This window comes from Rhincodon typus, chromosome 14, assembly GCF_021869965.1.
Source record: "Rhincodon typus isolate 14 chromosome 14, sRhiTyp1.1, whole genome shotgun sequence".
Taxonomy (NCBI): Eukaryota; Metazoa; Chordata; class Chondrichthyes; order Orectolobiformes; family Rhincodontidae; genus Rhincodon; species Rhincodon typus.
The window spans coordinates 13,688,118-13,707,375 of record NC_063345.1 but is presented as its reverse complement, the minus strand read 5'-3'; the positions used below and the strand labels follow the sequence as shown (position 1 = coordinate 13,707,375).

The 19,258-nt window shown below is 40.9% G+C and overlaps 1 protein-coding gene across 1 annotated transcript in view; it reads right to left on the bottom strand.

Annotated features, from left to right (window-relative positions):
* Positions 1–13,793, bottom strand: part of LOC109929732 (membrane-associated progesterone receptor component 2-like) — a 47,651-nt gene extending 33,858 nt beyond the window's left edge. The window contains exon 1 of the mRNA XM_048605273.1: positions 13,682–13,793. Within this exon, the coding sequence (XP_048461230.1) occupies positions 13,682–13,793 (112 nt within the window). The remainder of the gene's footprint in view (positions 1–13,681) is intronic.
* Positions 13,794–19,258: the final 5,465 nt, after the last annotated feature.

Sequence of the window (19,258 nt, the reverse complement as noted above, 5' to 3'; positions counted from 1 at the left end):
TTTGCAGGAAGGTGAGTGGGAGGAGGTGTATTCTAGGTAGCTGTGGGAGTCGGTGGGCTTGAAATGGATATCGGTTTCTAGGTGGTTGCCCGAGATGGAGACAGAGAGGTCCAGGAAGGTGAGAGAGGTATTAAAGATAGTCCAGGTGAACCTAAGGCTGTGGTGGAAAGTGTTTGTGAAGTAGATGAACTGTTCGAACTCCTTGTGGGAGCACGAGGCGGCGCTGATACAGTCATCAATGTAACGGAGGAAGAGGTGGGGTTTAGGGCCAGTGTAGGTACGGAAGAGGGATTGTTCCACGTAACCTACGAAGAGGCAGGCATAGCTTGGGCCCATGCGGGTACCCATAGCCACCCCCTTTGTCTGTAGGAAGTGGGAGGAATTGAAAGAGAAGTTGTTGAGGGCGAGGACGAGTTCGGCTAAGCGGATGAGGGTGTCAATGGATGGGGACTGGTCGGGCCTGCGGGACAGGAAGAAGCGGAGTGCCTTTAGGCCGTCTGTATGGGAAATGCAGGTGTATAGGGACTGGACGTCCATGTAAAGATGAGGTGTTGGGGACAGGGGAATTGGAAGTTCTGGAGGAGGTGGAGGGCGTGGGTGGTGTCACGGACGTAGGTAGGGAGTTCCTGGACACAGGGGGAGAAGATGGAGTCAAGATAGGTTGAGATAAGTTCGGTGGGGCAGGAGCAGGCGGAGACAATGGGTCGACCAGGGCAGTCAGGTTTGTAGATTTTGGGAAGGAGATAGAAGCTGGCGGTGCGGGGTTGGGGAACGATGAGGTTGGAGGCTGTGGGTGGAAGGTCACCTGAGGTTTTGAGGTTGTGGATGGTTTGGGAGATAATGGTTTCGTGGTCGGGGGTGGGGTCATGATCAAGGGGGCAGTAGGAGGAGGTGTCAGAGAGTTGGCGCCTGGCCTCGGCGATGGCCTCGGCCCTTGTCCGCTCCACACTCCCCTCCAGCCCCACCTCACCCGGCACTTTTCCCTGCAACCGCAGGAAGTGCTACACCTGCCCCTACACCTGCCCCTTCACCCCCATCCCAGGCCCCAAGAAGACTTTCCACATCAAGCAGATGTTCACCTGCACATCTGCTAATGTGGTATACTGTATCCGCTGTACCTGTTGTGGCCTCCCCTACATTGGGGAAATTAAGTGGAGGCTCGGGGACCGCTTTGCAGAACACCTACGCTCGGTTCGCAATAAACAATTGCACCTCCCAGTCGCGAACCATTTCAACTTCCCCTCCCATTCCTCAGACGACACGTCCATCCTGGGCCTCCTGCAGTGCCACAATGATGCTATCCGAAGGTTGCAGGAACAGCAACTCATATTCCGCTTGGGAACCCTGCAGCCCAATAATCAATGTGGACTTCACAAGCTTCAAAATCTCCCCTTTCCCTGCAGCATCCCAAAACCAGCCCAGCTCGTCCCCGCCTCCCCAACCTGTCCTTCCTCCCACCTATCCCCTCCTCCCACCTCAAGCCCCACCCCCATCTCCTACCTACTAACCTCATCCCGCACCCCTTGACCTGTCCGTCCTCCCTGGACTGACCTATCTCCTCTCTACCTCCCCACCTACACTCATCTTTACTGGCTCCATCCCCGCCTCTTTGACCTGTCTGTCTCCTCTCCACCTATCTTCTCCTCTATCCATCTTCTATCCACCTCCCCCTCTCTCCCTATTTATTTCATAAGCCCCTTCCCCTCCCCCATTTCTGAAGAAGGGTCTAGGCCCGGAATGTCAGCCTTCCTGCTCCTCTGATGCTGCTTGACCTGCTGTGTTCATCCAGCTCTACACCTTGTTATCCAAAATGGTATACCTGTTTTGGAGGGAGATGACCGCAAGGGACACCTGCACTGCCTTCCTGCTTTTTTTCTGCCTTTTGGTCATCCATTCCCTTTCTCCCTCAGCAATGCTAATCTGCGGTGTGACCAATTTGCTGAATGTGCTATCCACGATTTCCTCAGCATCGCGGATGCTCCAGTGTGAGTCCATCCGCAGCTCCAGAGCCGTCATGCGGTCTAACAAGAGCTAAAGCTGGACACACTTCGCGCATGTGTAGGAGTCAGGGACATCGGCCGCGTCCCTGATCTCCCACTTTGAGCAAGAGGAGCATATCACGGGTCTGGGATCTCATGCCATTTTTACTCTTAAGCTTAACTTGGTCCTACTATCATATCAAATACTAGATAAACGAAATGAAAAAAAAAATTTGTACCAAACCACTCTAATTACCAGCACACAGAGTTTGCACATTCTCTGCATGGGTTTCCTCCTACAGTCAAAGATGTGCAAAATAGGTGGAGTGGCCATGCTAAATTACCATAGTATCCTGAGATGTGGATTAGCCATGGGAAATGCAGGGATAAGGGGTGGGTCGCGGTGGGATGCTCTTTAGAGGGTTGGTGTTTTTTTAAAAATTCATTCGCAGGATGAGGGCATCACTGGCTCGACCAGCATTTATTGCCCATCCCTAATAGCCCAGAGGGCAGTTAAGAGTCAATCACATTGCTGTGGGTCTGGAGTCACATGTAGGCCAGACAAGGTGAAGATGGCACTTTCTTCCCTAAAGGGTGTTAGTGAACCAGATGGGTTTCTCCAACAATCGACAATAGATTCACAGTCATCATTAGACTCTTAATTCCAGACATTTATTGAATTCAAATTCCACCATCTGCCGTGGTGGGATTCAAATCTTGGTCCCCAGAACATTATCTGGGTCTCTGGATTAACAGTCCAGCAATTATATCACTAGGCTATCGCCTCCCCATGATGTGCTGTGGGAGTTAATGGGCCAAATGGCCTGTTTGCACACTGTTGGATTCTATGATTCTAACAGTTATCCACAAATTAAATGAGAAGGAAAACCAATTGCCTCCTATTCTCAATGACTATTAATAATGGGATTGAATCACTGATGCTGCAATCCTTTTATCCCAACACTCCAAAGAAACCTGGAGCAACACAGTTGCCTCAAGGGCAACTAGGGATGGGTAATAATAGCTGGCCCAGTCAGTGTTGCTGACATCCTAGAGGTGAATAAAAGGAAAAGTGTGCAGAACCACAGCTCTAGAGAAAAGCTGTACCATCATTGCCTTTTGCAAATCAAGAGGATTAAAAGTCTTTTAAAAGCCTCCCACTTTGATTCCAAAGCTGTAAATTCACTGGTAAGGAAATTGGATTTCCTGAATCAACAGCCACAAGGACCCATCTACATGAGTTTGAAAGAAAAATCAAACTGGAGTCAAAAAGTTAAATTTGTTTCTCTCTCGACAGACGCCACCACACCTGCTGAGATTTATCAACATTTTCTATTTTTATTACCTGTCTACATTTTCTGCTGAAAGCCTTTTCTTTGAAAAACACTACAGTTAATCTAGATATCCAAACCAAGCTAACATAGTTTATCTGGAAAACAGATAATGAGGGGATAAAGCTTCCTACTTCATTCTCAAATACCAATGAACTAACTGTTAACTATCCTTTTGGCTTAGTGCTCATGGAATTGTACTTCCATCTTTGAATGTGTCTTCCCTGAGTGTGTGTGATGTGTGACTCAGTTTGATTTATCACGATGAGTCTTTGAATACATATTCCTTTTGTTTAAACTCTGGTGTTGGCACTTTTGCTGGCAATTAAACACATAGTAGAAAGGGAGTTAGAAACACACACGACTACCTTTTCAGGATTAAACCTCACTGATTGCCTGAAAAGGGGAGGAAATTGAGTGTCTCAGTTTATCTCTCTTCCTCTGTCCTTAGGAGTGCCTAGTTCTTCCATCTATTTTGACGCAAGGCCAGTGCAGACTGATACATAAAGCAACAAGTTCTGTGCTTACATATCCATAGGGACATAGATTTTAGGATTTACTGTTAGAACTGCAGGAATTCAAACATGCAGGCCCATACGTCAGGTTCATAGCCTCCGTGATTTCACTGACTGATTTCTCATAATGAAATGTTTTGCATGAGGAGTGCCAAATCATATAACTTACCAAACTGTACACCTGTCTCTTATCAATACAACACATAGTTTTCTTGGGTGAAATGGAAGGCAGCTCAACCCAATTACTAACAATTGCTGCTCCCACCTGAAACAGACACCACACAAACACAGTGTTGTAGTTGGTGATATTGATTAGATAGCACAACCAGAAGCACTAAAAAGACTTGCATTTATAAACCACATTTCTTATCTTTGGACATCCCAAAGCACTTTATAACCAATGAAGTACATTCTTCAAAATATTTAAAGTCGTGATGTAGAATTATGGAGCAGACAATTTGCACATGCAATATCCCACATACTGCTATGTGATATAAAAATAGGTGGAAAGGACACAGAAATAGAAAGGTGAGAGGGATGCAAGCAGAGAGGTATGGATAAATTAAGTAAATTGGCAAAAGGTTGGCAACTGGAGTATAATTTGGGACAATGTGATGTTGTTCATTTTGGAAAGGAGAGCAAAAGAACAGAATGTAATATAAATGGAGAGAAACTGCAGAAAGTTGCAACATTAAGGGACTTGTAAGTACTTGTGCATAAAACACAGAAAGCTAGCAGACAGGTGCAACAGGTAATCAGGAAGGCTAAAGGAATGTTGGCCTTTATTTCAGGGAGGTTGCAGTATAAAAGTAGGGAAGTCTTACTCCAATTATACAAGGTGCTGGTGAGACCACACCTGGAGTACTGTGAGTAGTTTTGGTCCCCTTATTTAGGGAAAGATATAACTCCATTGGAGGCAGTTCAGGAACGCTTCACTAGAATGATCCTTGGTATGATTGATTGTGTCATGAGCAAAGATTGAACAAGTTGTGTGTCTACTTATTGGAGTTTATAAGAATGAAAGATGATCTCATGGGAACATGTGGGATTTTTTTAAGGGCTTGGCAGGGTAAATGCTGAGTGAATGCTTCCCCTCATGGGATAATCTAGGACGAGAGGGTATAGTCTCAGAATTAAGGGGCAGCAATTTAAGGCTGAGATGAGGAGAAACTTCTTCTCTCAGAGGTCTGTGAGTGTTGGAACTCCTTGCCACAGGGCTGTGGGGGTAGTGTATATTTAAGGCTGAAAGAACTAGATTCTTCATTAGTTGGGAAATCAAAGGTTATGTGGAAAGGGCTGGAAAGTGGATTGAAGAGTGTTGAATCAGCCATGATCTTATTGAATGGAGGATTAGGCTCAAGGGACTGAATACCTTACACCTGTTCCTATTTCTTATGGTCTTACGTGATAAAGATCAGTTGATCTGTGTTTTTTTTTTGATGATGCTACCTGATGAGTAGACATTGACCAGGGCCCAGGGAGAAGTGTCATGCTTTTCTTAAGATTAGTGCCACTTGGTCTTTTATATCCACCTGACAGAGTAAACACTGTTTCTCATACTAACTTACATTTTAATACTCCCTCAGTCCAGCACTGAGACTTTGTGCTCTAGTCTTCAGTCTGGGACTTGTCCCATAAGCTTCTGATTCTTGGGCTCATATTAAGACACAGTTGGCAGCATTCATGTGGAAGACATGGCAGCAGTGGTGACCGGAGAGCAGAACAACTAATGTAAGGCTTCATTATACTGATTTATATGAAGTAGGCTGCTTGGTAGGTTTGCCTTGAATCGGAGGCATAACCACTTCTTAGCTTTGTGTTGCCATGAGCTTCTTTGAACATTGACTTGGAAATGTGTTCTAAAAAATATAGAGGTCTCCATATTTAGAGTCATAGGGTCATACGACACGGAAACAGATCCTTCAGTCCAACTAGTCCGTGCTGAATATAATTCCAAATTAAACTAGTCCCACCTGCCTGCTCCTGCCCCATATCCCTCTAAACCTTTCTTATTCATGTACTTATCTAAGTGTTGGTGCCATCTTCTACCTTAGTAACCCCATGGAGCACCAGTTACTACACTCATATTTTTTGCTGAGCACCCAATTTAGAAAGGAAGAAACAAAGTTGGATAAATTTGGAGACAAGAAGACATATTTGGGTTACAAATGAAAAAATCTTTAATAACTGGTTGATGGTCTGTTTACTTCTATCCATTAATCAATGACCAGACTCATAGACAGTATATTGTTTTCTGAAGATGGAATTTATGATTACAGTAGGAAGCCATAACTACATACAGCATTAGCCAAAGAAATAATGAGACAACAGCTTTACCTTCCACTTTCGAGAATTAAATTCTCTGTGCTGGAAGAAGAGGTGTATAGAATAAACTCTGTGTAGTATTTGACACAGACATATACTTCTCCAAGTATTTTTTCAATTACAATTATTTCTTTACATGTTTTACCACAGTTTACAGTTTACAAACAGGTAGCTTTAGTGCACATTTATACAATTATATAACATAAAGGTATTCAGCGGAGAAAACAGTTAACATTTTGACAAAAATTAACTAATGAGAATGACTCAATCAACAATGAAACAGATGACAACAGGAAATTTACATTGTCTGGAATCTGAATGTTGCTAAATATTTGAATATTATGTGCATTAGGCCCTCTTTAACTTCATTTTCCATAAGTATGTTTCATTTTAATTTGAGGCCCATTCATCCAAAAAAAACCAGGAATTAATTGCTCGGTAAACATTTTGTAAAAAATGTTGATGCTACCATCACCTTGGTTTATTATGGCCTTGGTTATATTTTTTACATAATCATGGACCCAAAGTATTGTGTTGGGAATTAGTAAACTCCAAAGTACACGACAGCCTTCATAGTGTTAAACATCCCTTCATGTCCTGCTTCCGAAATCCAGCCTCAATTTGTGCTTTAATGCATAGCACTCTGGATAAGTTGCCTTTGTCTTATGTGCAACCCGAGAACCTGGATTTCCTTTCATGGATTCTTTCAATATATCATTCATCTGGGTGAAAACAGAAGCCTGTCTTGTAAGACAATTTCAGATCCATTGTGACTGAATTCTCACCTTATCTCGTCCTCCATGAAGTATTGCACCTGACTGAACAAACAAATGTCAAAATAAGTTCATATTTCCATCCTGCTACAATGACATACTCAAACACATTCGAAATAATGGGAAGTATATTACATTTCATAGGTAATTGCTATTTTATTTCATATCACTGCTGTTTCTCTTGAGTATTCTGTAGCAACCCCGCATCATAAGTTGGCTAGCATGAGGGGACATAGCTTTAAATTGAGGGGTGATAGATATAGGACAGATGTCAGAGGTAGGTTCTTTACTCAGAGAGTAGTAAGGGCGTGGAATGCCCTGCCTGCAACAATAGTAGACTCGCCAACTTTAAGGGCATTTAAATGGTCATTGGATAAACATATGGATGATAATGGAATAGTGTAGGTTAGATGGGTTTCAGATTAGTTTCACAGGTTGGCGCAACATCGAGGGCCGAAGGGCCTGTACTGCGCTGTAATGTTCTACGTTCTATGTTCTATAAAGGCACCTCAGTTTTCTTTTAGTCTCCACAGGAGTAGTTTTGCGAATACAAAAACATAAATGTCCTAATTAACAGTAAAAGTAGATACATTTAATGACTTTATGAAATTATAGTCCTTTCTTAGAGGATAGTGTAGAGATAAAATTCTGCTTGATATTTTGAATGAAATACTTCAATCTTATGAACAATAATACAATACTTTTTAAGATATAACTTAGTGTCATAGAACAGTATTTATTCCTGAGAAAAGGAAAGTTTTAAAAATGTTTTGTTTGTCAACATGAAGAAATTGAAATTAAACTGCGACTGAAATAAAGGATAAAGCATAGGACAGCTGCATGATAACTGCTTGGTAGTTGAGAATTTAAACATTGTTAAAAGAAGATATGAAGTTGAAGCTTTTTGTCTTGCACTTGTCAGGACTGAAACACAAGAAAATAAACTTTAGAACAGGAGCAACAATTTATACAACATGAGAAGATAGTGCTGATTTATTGGACTATTGTTGCAATGGAGATGCAGCAGGAACTATTAACCGTCTTAATTACCTTATTAAATTTAAACCCTGACAAGACCAGATTTGCACTATGGAAATGCCTGGCATTATTGGTTCTCTATCTCCTTTTCTGGTCCAGTTTTTTGGGATTCATTTGTGCAAATTGTATGAGTATTTGAATGAAGCAAATAGTACAACCATAATTAACAAGTACCAGAATTCACCTACATAACCTTTGAATCTGGCTTGTATCTGTGATACTCCAGCTCTGCAAAGTTGACTGACTGACCATAATGGTATATCCATTTCCATAAGACAGTCAGTGTGTGCAATAAAATAAAATGATTAAAGAGGAGGTAGTTCAGTTAGTATTTTTTTAAAATAAAGTTCTGTGGCAAATATTCAAAGCAATACCAATGACTGGAATGAATAATTACAATAATAGATCATTATAATTGAGTTTTTCTGCCTGCCTCAGATTACATCCCAATTCCAACATGATATTTGCCAAATTAGGAACTGCAGATACTTCTAATCAACTTGTTCAGACATGCTATGACATACTCCTGGAGTAGGAGTGACTTGAACCCAATCCTTCTGTCTCAAAAGTAAGGACACTACCATTGTGCCATAAGAGCCCTTTGCTGGGTAAGGCCTGTATACTTATACTTTAGTCAAGTCCTTTAAGTTTGTAAACCAGTCAGTCCACATGCCACATTTGGCATACTCAACTGATGGGAATTTAGTTACCTATTGGGTAGTCGATAGCCAATGTCTCATAATTGAATTTAATCTAGTGAAGCTACTGGAGATAAAGATCAATATAGCTCACTATCAGTGTCCCTTAATGCCTTGAGCCATTAAATGTACTGGATAAAGAAATTACAATATGAAAACCATCTGTTTTAATGGTGGACAGTGTCAGGCCAATGTCTTGAAAATAGTATTATTCTTTTGAGCTAAAACTGTTAGATTACTGTCTGTCACTCACCATCCACTGAGCCTACACATTTCTCATTTCTTGCCATTTTCATTCAGATTCATTTCTTCTTATTTCACATTAATTTTTGAAGTGATGTTAGTTTAATGTCAATCTCACCACTCATCTTTTTAACATGACACAGTTTTCATACACATTTCCTCACTTTCATCTCCCATGAGCCTGCTGCTAAACTCCACTCAAAAATCCAAAGTAATGGAAATACAATTTTATCAATGAGAAAATTGTTTTTAATAATAGCCTATAGATTAAAACAATTTTTGTGTTTCAAAGGTAGAGACATTGTTTTTAGTCATCTTTTCAAAATGTATTAATTTATAATTAAAATGAAACCTGGATTGAAGATGTACCTTTGTCTTTCACTATGGATCCTGAGCCGTTTGAACATTCCTGATTTTAATCACTTGTCTATTGGTGGTCATGTCTCCAGCTGTCTGGGTCCTCATCCCTGGAATTTTCTCCCTACCTCCCTTTTACCCTTTAAGGTGCTCCTTAAATCTATCTGACCAAGGTTTTAGTGAATTGTCCTAATATCACTTTATGGGTCCGGTTTTAAATTTGATTTGATTATACTCCTGGATAGCACTTTGAGATATTTTGTGACATTGATGCTGTACAATTTGTTATTACTTTTGTTGAATGCATGTTGATTTTAAAATAAACATATTTTTGCTTTATAAGTGAGAGCCATTCTTTTTCTTCGCTAGTGTTGATATCTGCAATAAAATGTTCAATAAAAAGTTGTTGAATAACATTGCTTGGACCAAACAATTTCATTTTGAAGCATATTGCAGGACTAAAGCATGAGAAATGTATTTCCATTGCAATAGAGAGCATGTTCATTAAAAAAAGTCCCTCAGAATATTTACATTTGGAATTACATGCCTAGCTGTCAGCAACATTGGCTTACTTTATTTTAGTTTAAAAAAGCCTTTAGGCAGAGAAAATGATCTCAACTCTGAGATTAATTGCACAGCAGTCATCAGTTTGTGACAGACCGTGTACATCAATAGGCAGTCAGACATCAATTTATTCCATCTTATTCAGTACACTGAGAAAAACATTCAATGTTTCATTTATATGCAACAGTAAAAGGATAGATTTCAGCTTCAACACCGAAAAATTGCCACATTCAGTTCCTCTTGGCATTTTAGTGCACAATCCCATTAATTTGATTGTTCCGGTTTCACTGAAATTTAGATTTTACTGACAGCAGCTTCACAGATAAATGCAATACAAATTTAATCTAGCAACAATTTCTAACATCATTGACAAGATAAAAAATCAACTCAGAATGTTGTGTGCACAAATCAGAGAATATATACATCCTGTTTGCTGTCACACTGAGCTGTGCTGAACATGATCTGAATTCATAATTCATTATTATCTGGATTAAGAAAATAGCCGAATACGGTCAGAATGCTATAAATATTTATACACAAATTCAAATAATCTTGTATATTTTACATAGGTTTAAATTTATGGAGTAGAATACTCATAGAGAATCCTAATTATAGCCGAAGAATATCTTTTCACAACATTGTGACATAATCTACAATGCAGACTCATTTTAACAGTATCACTAGCTATAATCATAGTAACTATGAATCAGAATGATAGTCATTCTAGATTTATAAGCAATCCAGGAAAATAAGTATACTTAATTAATTTATCAGATCAAAATTACCTACTTTTTCTGAAGATGTTATTATTGGTAGATGTAAATATTTTTTGCTATTATGTTACTTCCTTAAATTTTCTCTTGCTTTCCTGCCCAACGTAGGTACCCTTCATAATATAGGTCAGATATTGAAATCCATCAATACGCATCCATGATGGACACATAGGAAGAATAACAGAAGATAGCTCCCCACAATGACCGAGTGGATGGTGCACAGCCAGTTGTTAGTGCATGTCTAATGTAACGCTGAACAACACAGATCAAAAATATGTCATATTTGATGCTTAGTCTGTGCTGTCATAACTTATCTCAGTCAGGAGACAGACAGAGGTGACCTAAGTGCTTCAGAAATGTCGAATGAAAAATATCAGCCGGTGATCCCTGGTCTTGATTGCTGTTAAGAAACACTTACTGGGAAAATTTGACATTCACATTTTGCTGATACTTTACATTCATATATAAAATTATCCACTTGTATGAGTGGCCACTTCTGTGATTTCAAGTATTTAAAAACATCTTGCATTCATGTAGTTCCTTTAATGTGATAAAACATCTCAAAATAAGGCACTTCACAAGAGTGTTTAGCAATCCAAATTCAGCACTAAGCCACATGACAAGATATTAGCACAGGTGAGATAGATGCTAAAGGTGGAGAGAGAGGTAGAAACATGGTAAGGCTTATGGAGGAAATTCTGGAGCTTGGGATCCAGACAGCCAAAGGCATGTCCTGTCAATGGTGAAGCAACAAAACTGAAAGATGTTCAAGGGATAGGAATTGAAGGAGCACAGAGATGTCAGAGGGCTGTAGGGTGTAGGGCTGGATCACATTACAGACAGATAGATATGGGGCAGCAAAGCCAAAAAATGAGGTGTAAATAATGATGGCACTTTTAAAATCAAAGCATTTTTGGCCTGTAAGCCAACGTGGGTCAATGAGCAGAGAGGTGATAGGTGTGAGTTACAATATAAGAAGCAGAGTTTTAGATGAGTTCACCCTTGAGTTGTGTCCCAAGATGATGCCTTGCTGAGAAGAAATAGCTCTGAGCTCCTTTGGGAGGCATGGTCTGTATTTTCTAACCTAGGGGCATTATTTAACTGTGCTGAACCCTTTGGTTTTTCCATTCCTGTGACCCTCAGGTTCATTAAATATGAAATGTCAGCTCCTGGCACATTGAGAGAGTACCTAAGGAACTGGAGGACTCCTAAAGGAGGAGAATACGAGTTCAGAGAACAGAAAGAAAGGATCATTGCCTGAACTCTCACATCTTGCTGCTCTCTGGAGCAGAAGACAAATAAAAGTGGTTTAGCACACTGTCTTAGCTATTCAGGTGTGACAGCAGAGTAGCACAGAGACTCCCTCAATCCAGCCAAATGTTACTGAAAGTTGTCACTTCATCAATTAAAATACCTCGGTCCATAGATGGTGATGCCTTTAGGAGGCTGATGGCTTTGCATTTGATGATACTTTTGAGGAACTGTGGAATTTTAGACCAATGTTACACAGTCAGCTACATTCAGGGCAATCTCAGGGCTGCAGAACTATAGAATTGGTGTATATTCACATAAAGGAAAGGCTGCTGTAGCCCGAACAGACCACAGGGCGGTTCTCCCATTAGAGAGAAGGAGAGAGAGAGACATACAACTGGTGGTGGTGATTTGGCCTGAGGGTTACTACACCTGAGGTGAGGGAAGAGGTTTAGGAGAGTCCTTCAGGCTAGCCTTCAGTCTATGGAGGAATTGAACCCAATGCTCTTGGCATCAGTCTACATCACAAACTGGCTTTCTAACCGACTAAGCTTGCAATAAAAATCCAAAATGCTGGAATAAAGACCCAATGGATAAGGCAGTATGTGCAGAGAGGGAGCTCACAGACCTGATTTGTTTTTCTCTGTCTACTCATAAGCTGCTTGACTTACTGAGTGATTTTAAGTTGCAATTTCAGACTGTCACCAAGCACAGCGTTTTTCAAATTTCACAGAATGCAGCGTCGTTCGCTCCTGTCACCTCAGGGCCTTGAAAATCAAAAACATTTCATTATTTCTTATCGTGCTCGAAGCTTCTGAAATGTCTTGGAAGCTGTGATGAAATATTAGAATATTTTGCAGGCTATTTTACGTTGCAGCCATTCCATTAGTGAGTGCCTGGTTTGAAAATACCTTTAGGAAGAAACACATTTCCCTTTTAGTTATTGTAAGGTGATAAAAGAACTCGGTTTGTACTATAATGCTCGCAGTTTATCGTTAAAATCGCGACTGGACATCTTCGCGTTTTTAATTTTTTTTGATGAGTTAGTAAAGCTTTTGTCATTTTTCACACCTCGTGAAAATGAACAAGAAGATGATTTAAAATAACTGATGATGTCTGTTACTGCTAGCAGTACTGGGCAAATTTATTATCAAGTCATTCTTGTTAGCTAATGCTTATAAAATGCAAACTTTTTTTACAAAAAGTACAAGAACAGAATGCAATGGTTGTAAACTCAGCAGAGCCACAACTTGTTGAATCCAGTTTCATACTGTATCTATTTCCTAATCACCCGGTTCAAAGATGTTACTACACACCACTGGAGCACGTAAGACTTGAACCCAGGCCTCCTAGCTCAGAGGTGGGGACAAACTTTAACAGCTGAGATTCAATTTAAAAGCAGATTTGCAAACCGTCATGAGCCGGGAATGGAACGCGGATTAACTGCTTATAAAGCAGCTACCCTCACCAGCACACCGCCATCGATCACTCACAGAGTCTACAGCCTGGCTGGGAAATGTGAATATTATTAAAAACCGATTCACTCACCGCCTTTGAACCGAAGTCGAGAGGACAGTCTCCCCGGTGTGAACCACCCTGCACACTCTGTGGAAAACCCTTCCACTTCTGCGGTCACGTCTGCTCCGTTTTATAAATGAAAAATTGCTCGCGTCAATCTCAAAGCACACCCTGCACGATGGTCAATGTTAAACTCTGCCTGTTCAAGGGAATTGAATCTTTTGACAAAAACAGCAGGCTTTCAATCAACAGCGCAGTGCCCTGTTGCTATGAGAGCAGAGAGAGAGAGAGGTGTGCTGTTTTGAACTGTGGTCACCAGACAGGCAACAACTGGTGACCGCTCTGCCCGCTTTCCCCACAACCTCCTGCTGACTCCGCCGGTCTCCTCGCGGGTTGTCAGCATCAGATGGCGTACGCGTGGTCCACATCCCGACAGATGTACCAGAGGATCACGTAGAGGATCAGCAGGATGGCGAAGAGGAAGAGCGCCACGAAAATGGCTTTGGTGACAGGAGAGACCAGAGGATGCATGGTGAGGGTGAGCAGGCAGCGCTGAGTACGGAGCGCACTATCCCGAGCAGTTCGGCAGGCAGACCTCTGTCATTGAGAACCATCACACAGACACTGCCGGGGCACCAACTGGATGGAGAGCTCATTAACCAGCCAGTTCCATTCGCCACTGAAACCCAGCTCTCAGTCAGGGACTTACAACCATCTCCAGCCCAGACCTCTGTCCCGCCCCCCCCAAAACTCGCTCTCCCTGGAGCTTTTGGGGAGAATTCACGCGTCACTGCAAAAGACGCAAAATTCACAGAACATCACTTAGTTTCAGTTTGGATGCGATTCCTCCCGAGACTGTCAGAGACTCTGCAGCGAATCTCATTGTATTTACCAGATTAAACCTGAAGACATGAAGACTAACCCTAACCTTAACTATAACAGAGACAAAAACAGAAGTTGCTGAAAAGGTTCAGCAGGTTTGGCAGCATCTGCAAACAGAAAATCAGAGTTCATGCTTCGGGTCCGGTGACCCTTCCTCAGAACTTGCCAGAGAAGCTCAGCAGGTCTGGCAGGGAGAGAGGCAGCAGAGTTACTGTTTCCAGTTCAGTGACCCTGTTTCAGAACCTGAACGCATCTCTTCACAGCCGCACCAAAGGATAATTCTGTGATCTTTATGGAAACTTGTCGCTTTTATCTGCTGACACCAGCAAACAAAACTACACAATATCTCACCAGTATGGTAAATATGTTGATCTGAGTCCTAAATACATCCTTCTCGCGTTTGAAATCTTTGCCCTCCTCCCACTATATTTGTGTGGGGGATGTGTGTGTCATTGGCTTGGGCCCGCATTTATTGCCTATCCCTAATTGCCCAGAGAGTGGTTAAGAGTCAACCACATTGCTGTAGGCCTGGAGTCACATGGAAGCCAGACTGGGTAAGGGCAGCAGATTTCCTTCCATAAAAGATATTGGTGAACCAATTAGAGATAACACAGTGTGGAACTGGAGGAACACAGCAGGTCGGGCAGCATCAGAGGAGCTGGAAAGCCGATGTGTCAGGTCAGAACCCTTTATCATGACCTAATGAAGGGTCCCGACCTGAAACGTCAGCTTTCCTGTTCCTCTGATGCTGCCTGGCCTGCTGTGTTCTCCCAACTCCAGCTGTGTTATCCCAGACTCCAGGATACGGCTTACTATCTCTTAGTGAACCAATTAGTTTTTTTTTCTGTCGCAGTGCACAGTGGTTACATGTTCACCACAAAGCTAGCTTTCACTTCTAGTAATTTTTAAATTGAATTTAAATTTCACCATTTACCATATCCCCATCACATTAGCCTGGGTCGCTGGATGACTAGTGGAGTGACACTACCATTACAACATTGCCTGAACTGGATTCATTTTTCCCAAACTGTGAATTATGATATCCAATGTATCTCTGCAAAATTATCTTTAAACTATTTCGAAATGTCTGCAGTCTCTCCTTCTGTCATTCTTGTCTCAGAAGATTGTGATATTCAGGTCCCACTCACAGATTGAAGCTAACACTCCAGTGTAATGGTGGGGGAGTGCTGCACTGTTGGAGATGCTTTCAGAAATCACATCAAATAGGCCCTCTGTCTGCTGTTTCATGTGGATGGAAACGGTTCCAGCGAATTTTAGCAAAGGTTTTTATCACTGGTAGTCAAACCTAAAACAATTATCTGGTAATGTGAAAGCAAAATACTGTGGATGCTGGAAATCTGAAACAAATATAGAGAGTGCTGGAGAAGTTCAGCATATCTGGTAAAAAAATTCTAAAGAAGAGTCATACCAGATTCAAAATATTAACTGAATCTTTCTATCTCCACAGATACTACCAGAGCTGCTGAGTTTCTCCAGCATTCTCTTTTGTTTGTTTCAATTATTTAGTCATTACTGTTTGTTTGAGTTTGCTGTATTGTACCTCATTGACTATAAGGTAATTTGGGATGACCTGTAGTTGTGCTATCGCAGGTGCAATTCTTCCTATTTCTTCCCATAACTCAAACATTGACACCAACCTTGTGACTCTCTTCTGGACTATGTCCAGCACTTGAACATCACTCTTCTTTGATGCTGACTGTAACATGTGAGAATGTTCCTGGAGTATTTTACCAGAACACTCTGCTAATTTGATCAGTACCTCCTCGATTCATTGAATCACAGATGTCTACAGCACTGAATCAGGCTCTTCGCCCCATTGAGCCAGTCAAACAGAATCCACTATCCCAATCCCAACCATCTATCCCAATCCTCAAAAATGGCCACCTATCCAATCCCTCCTTTGATGCATTTTCTACAACTTAGATTCCATGCAGTTCGCTGAACTATTGCGTTTATTGCTTCCTGGTCTGCATTAGAGTTCAATTTTCATATTTCTAGATATCATTCAGCTTCATCCTTAGCCATTTTAAAACCATTCATGAAATATATGTGTTGACCATATTTTCTTCCTTTGCTTATCTACATTAAATTTTATCTCTTTTTTAATTAATGTTTTGGTAGTTCATTGTTACAAAGGCACTTATTAATAAAACAAAGAACTGTGTATGCAGGAAATCTGAAATGAAAACAGAAATTGCTGAAGAAACTCAACAGGCCTGGCAGCATCTGTGCAGAGAAAACAGAGTTAACATTTCATTTGAAGCATCGTGGAAAAGGCAAATTATTCAAGTTTTGTAAACGTACCTAGAGTGGTTTGTTAAAAGAGGGCATTAAATATTTATTGTGGATGTTGGAGAGCTTTCTTTGAAACAAGATTTTCTAGAACTCTCCTGACCAGTGACAATTGCTTCATTGCTGTAAAACCTGCAGTAACAGTTTTTGAACCCAGTGAGTGGCTTGGAGCAGTTCTTGTTTTAGCTGATTCAGTTAGAGGAAAACTTCCTATGAACAAGTTGCCCAGCTGATATAACCCATTTTAAAAACAAAATGCTCTGCATCAGTTAGGGGTGAAACCTTTGGTCCTTTTAGATCATGAGACAGACGAGCAGAAGTAAACTATTCAGCCCATTGAGTCTGCGTCACCATTCAATGAGATAATGGCTGATCTGATAGTGTTCCATTCTACCCTTGCTGATCCCCTTGCTGATACCTCCCCAAGATTCCATGCATAGTGACCAGTGTCGGCACACCAATCAGGGCATTGACTTCTGGTTCCAGAACTTGTTGCCACACACAGACTGTGGAGGCCTGCACAGCCGTAAAGAAAATTAGAGGGGACACTACCCACAATGGGAAATAACCTTTCCATGTTAACCTGTTAAATCCCCTAAGAATATTATATGTTTCAATGTGTTTCTCTCATTCTTCTAAACTTGAATGAGTACAAGTCCAACCTACTCAACGCCTCCTTATAAGAAAATCACTCCATACCTGGGATTAACCTTGTGAAATGCGTCCCTACTGCCTCCAATGCCAGTATATCATTGCTTATGCAGGAGGACTAAAACTGTTCACAGTATGCAGGTGTGGTCTGACTGGCATTTTGGGCAATTTGAACAAGACATCCCTATTTTTATATTCCATTTCCTTTGAAATGAAGGCCAACAGCCCATTTGCCTTCCATGTTTCCTCTTGAACTTGGATGTTAGCTTTTTGTGATTAACCCACAAGAACGCAACATCTTTCTCTTCTGCAGCATTCCGCAATTTCTCCCATTTAAATAATATTCAGCTCTTCAATTCATCCTGCCAAAGGCCAGAACCTCACATTTCCCCAAATTGTATTCTTTCTGCTAAGTTTTTACCCACACATTCAACCTGTCTTTATGCCTCTGTATGCTTGTTTGTATCGTCTCCACTCCTTGTCTTTTCATGTGTTTTTGTATCATCTCTAACGTTTGCAGTAATACATTCACTTCCATGTTCCAAATCATTAAGACATTGGTCTCAATATCTTGGCCTCAGCACTGATTTCTGTGGCACTCTCCTAGTTACTGGTTGCATCCTGAAAACATCCCCTTTATCCCAACTTTCTGTCTTTTACTGGTTAGCAAATCCTCTATTCATGCTAAAATCTATACCCAACATCGTGAGTTCTTATCTTACTAGTAGTCTTATGTGTGGTACCTTATTAAATTCCTTTTGAAAATCCAAATATATTACTGCTGCTGTTCTTCTTTGTCTATCCTGCTTATTAGTCCTCAAAGAACTGTAATACATTTCTCCAGTTTGACTTCCCCTTCATGAAGCCATGTTGATTCTACTTGATTATATTATGCATTTCTAAATGCTGTATGATTTAGAAATGGACTCTAATATTCATGCAATCACAGATGTTAACTCATTGCCCTATAGTTACCAGTATTTTTGTCTCCCTCTCTTTTTGCATAAGGCATTTACAATGGCAATTTTCCAATCTTCTGGGACTTTACTGGAATCTAAGGATTCTTTGAAGATTACTGTCAGTGCATCTAGTATCATTGTAGCTACTTCCTTCAAAATGCTTCAGTGGAACTCATCAGGTCTAGGGAACTTATTGATCTTTAGCCCCATTGGTTTCACTGGTACTTTTTTCTCTAGTGATAACTATTGTATTTATTTCCTATCCCCTTTAGCCGCTTGGTTATTTAATATTTTGTAAACAGTTCTTGAAATAATACCTCAAGATTATATTTCCTGAACAAGATGTATCTGTAGGATTTCAGACATAACTGTGCCTAACTAAACCACATGATCCACAACATCAGAGCAAAAGATTCCAGAACATTCTACCCTATATCGTCAGAGATAGCAAGAGCTACAGATGCTGGAGTCAGAGTTAATACAGTGTGGAGCTGGAGGAACACAGTAGGTCAGGCAGGCAGGTTCTGAAACATCGACTTTCCTGCTCCTCTGATGCTGCCTGACCTGCTGTGTTCCTCCTACCCTATAGCTTTTTGTCTTCAAGAAGAACCTATTGGCTAAAGAGTCATTTTTTTCAGAAAACCAGTTTTGAATTTGTTTTTGCTTTTTTCTTCTTGATGTGCATGTGTGTGTTTTGGGGTAATGAGAAAGAATAGCATTTATACTTCTATATGACTAGTTGGTTTGTTAACTAATCATTGCAACTTCATTGCTTTGAAAATATACCTGTCCTCATGTTTTTAAGAAATATGGCTAATAGATCTTTCTAATTTTAAGTAAGAGAAGAGGAATACTGGACATATAACATCAACCATGTTTCTTGCTCCTCAGATGCTACCAGATCTGCTGAGTGTCTCCAGGATTTTCTGTACTTGTTTCTATTTTAAAACCTTGATATAGATAAGGCATTTAACTGGTCGTCTTGGTAATTGGAAAATGTATCTTTTTTAGATGAAAACAGAAAATGCTCCTCCTTCTGAGGAAGGGTCACGAGATCTGAAACTCTGATTTCTCTCCACAGATGCTGC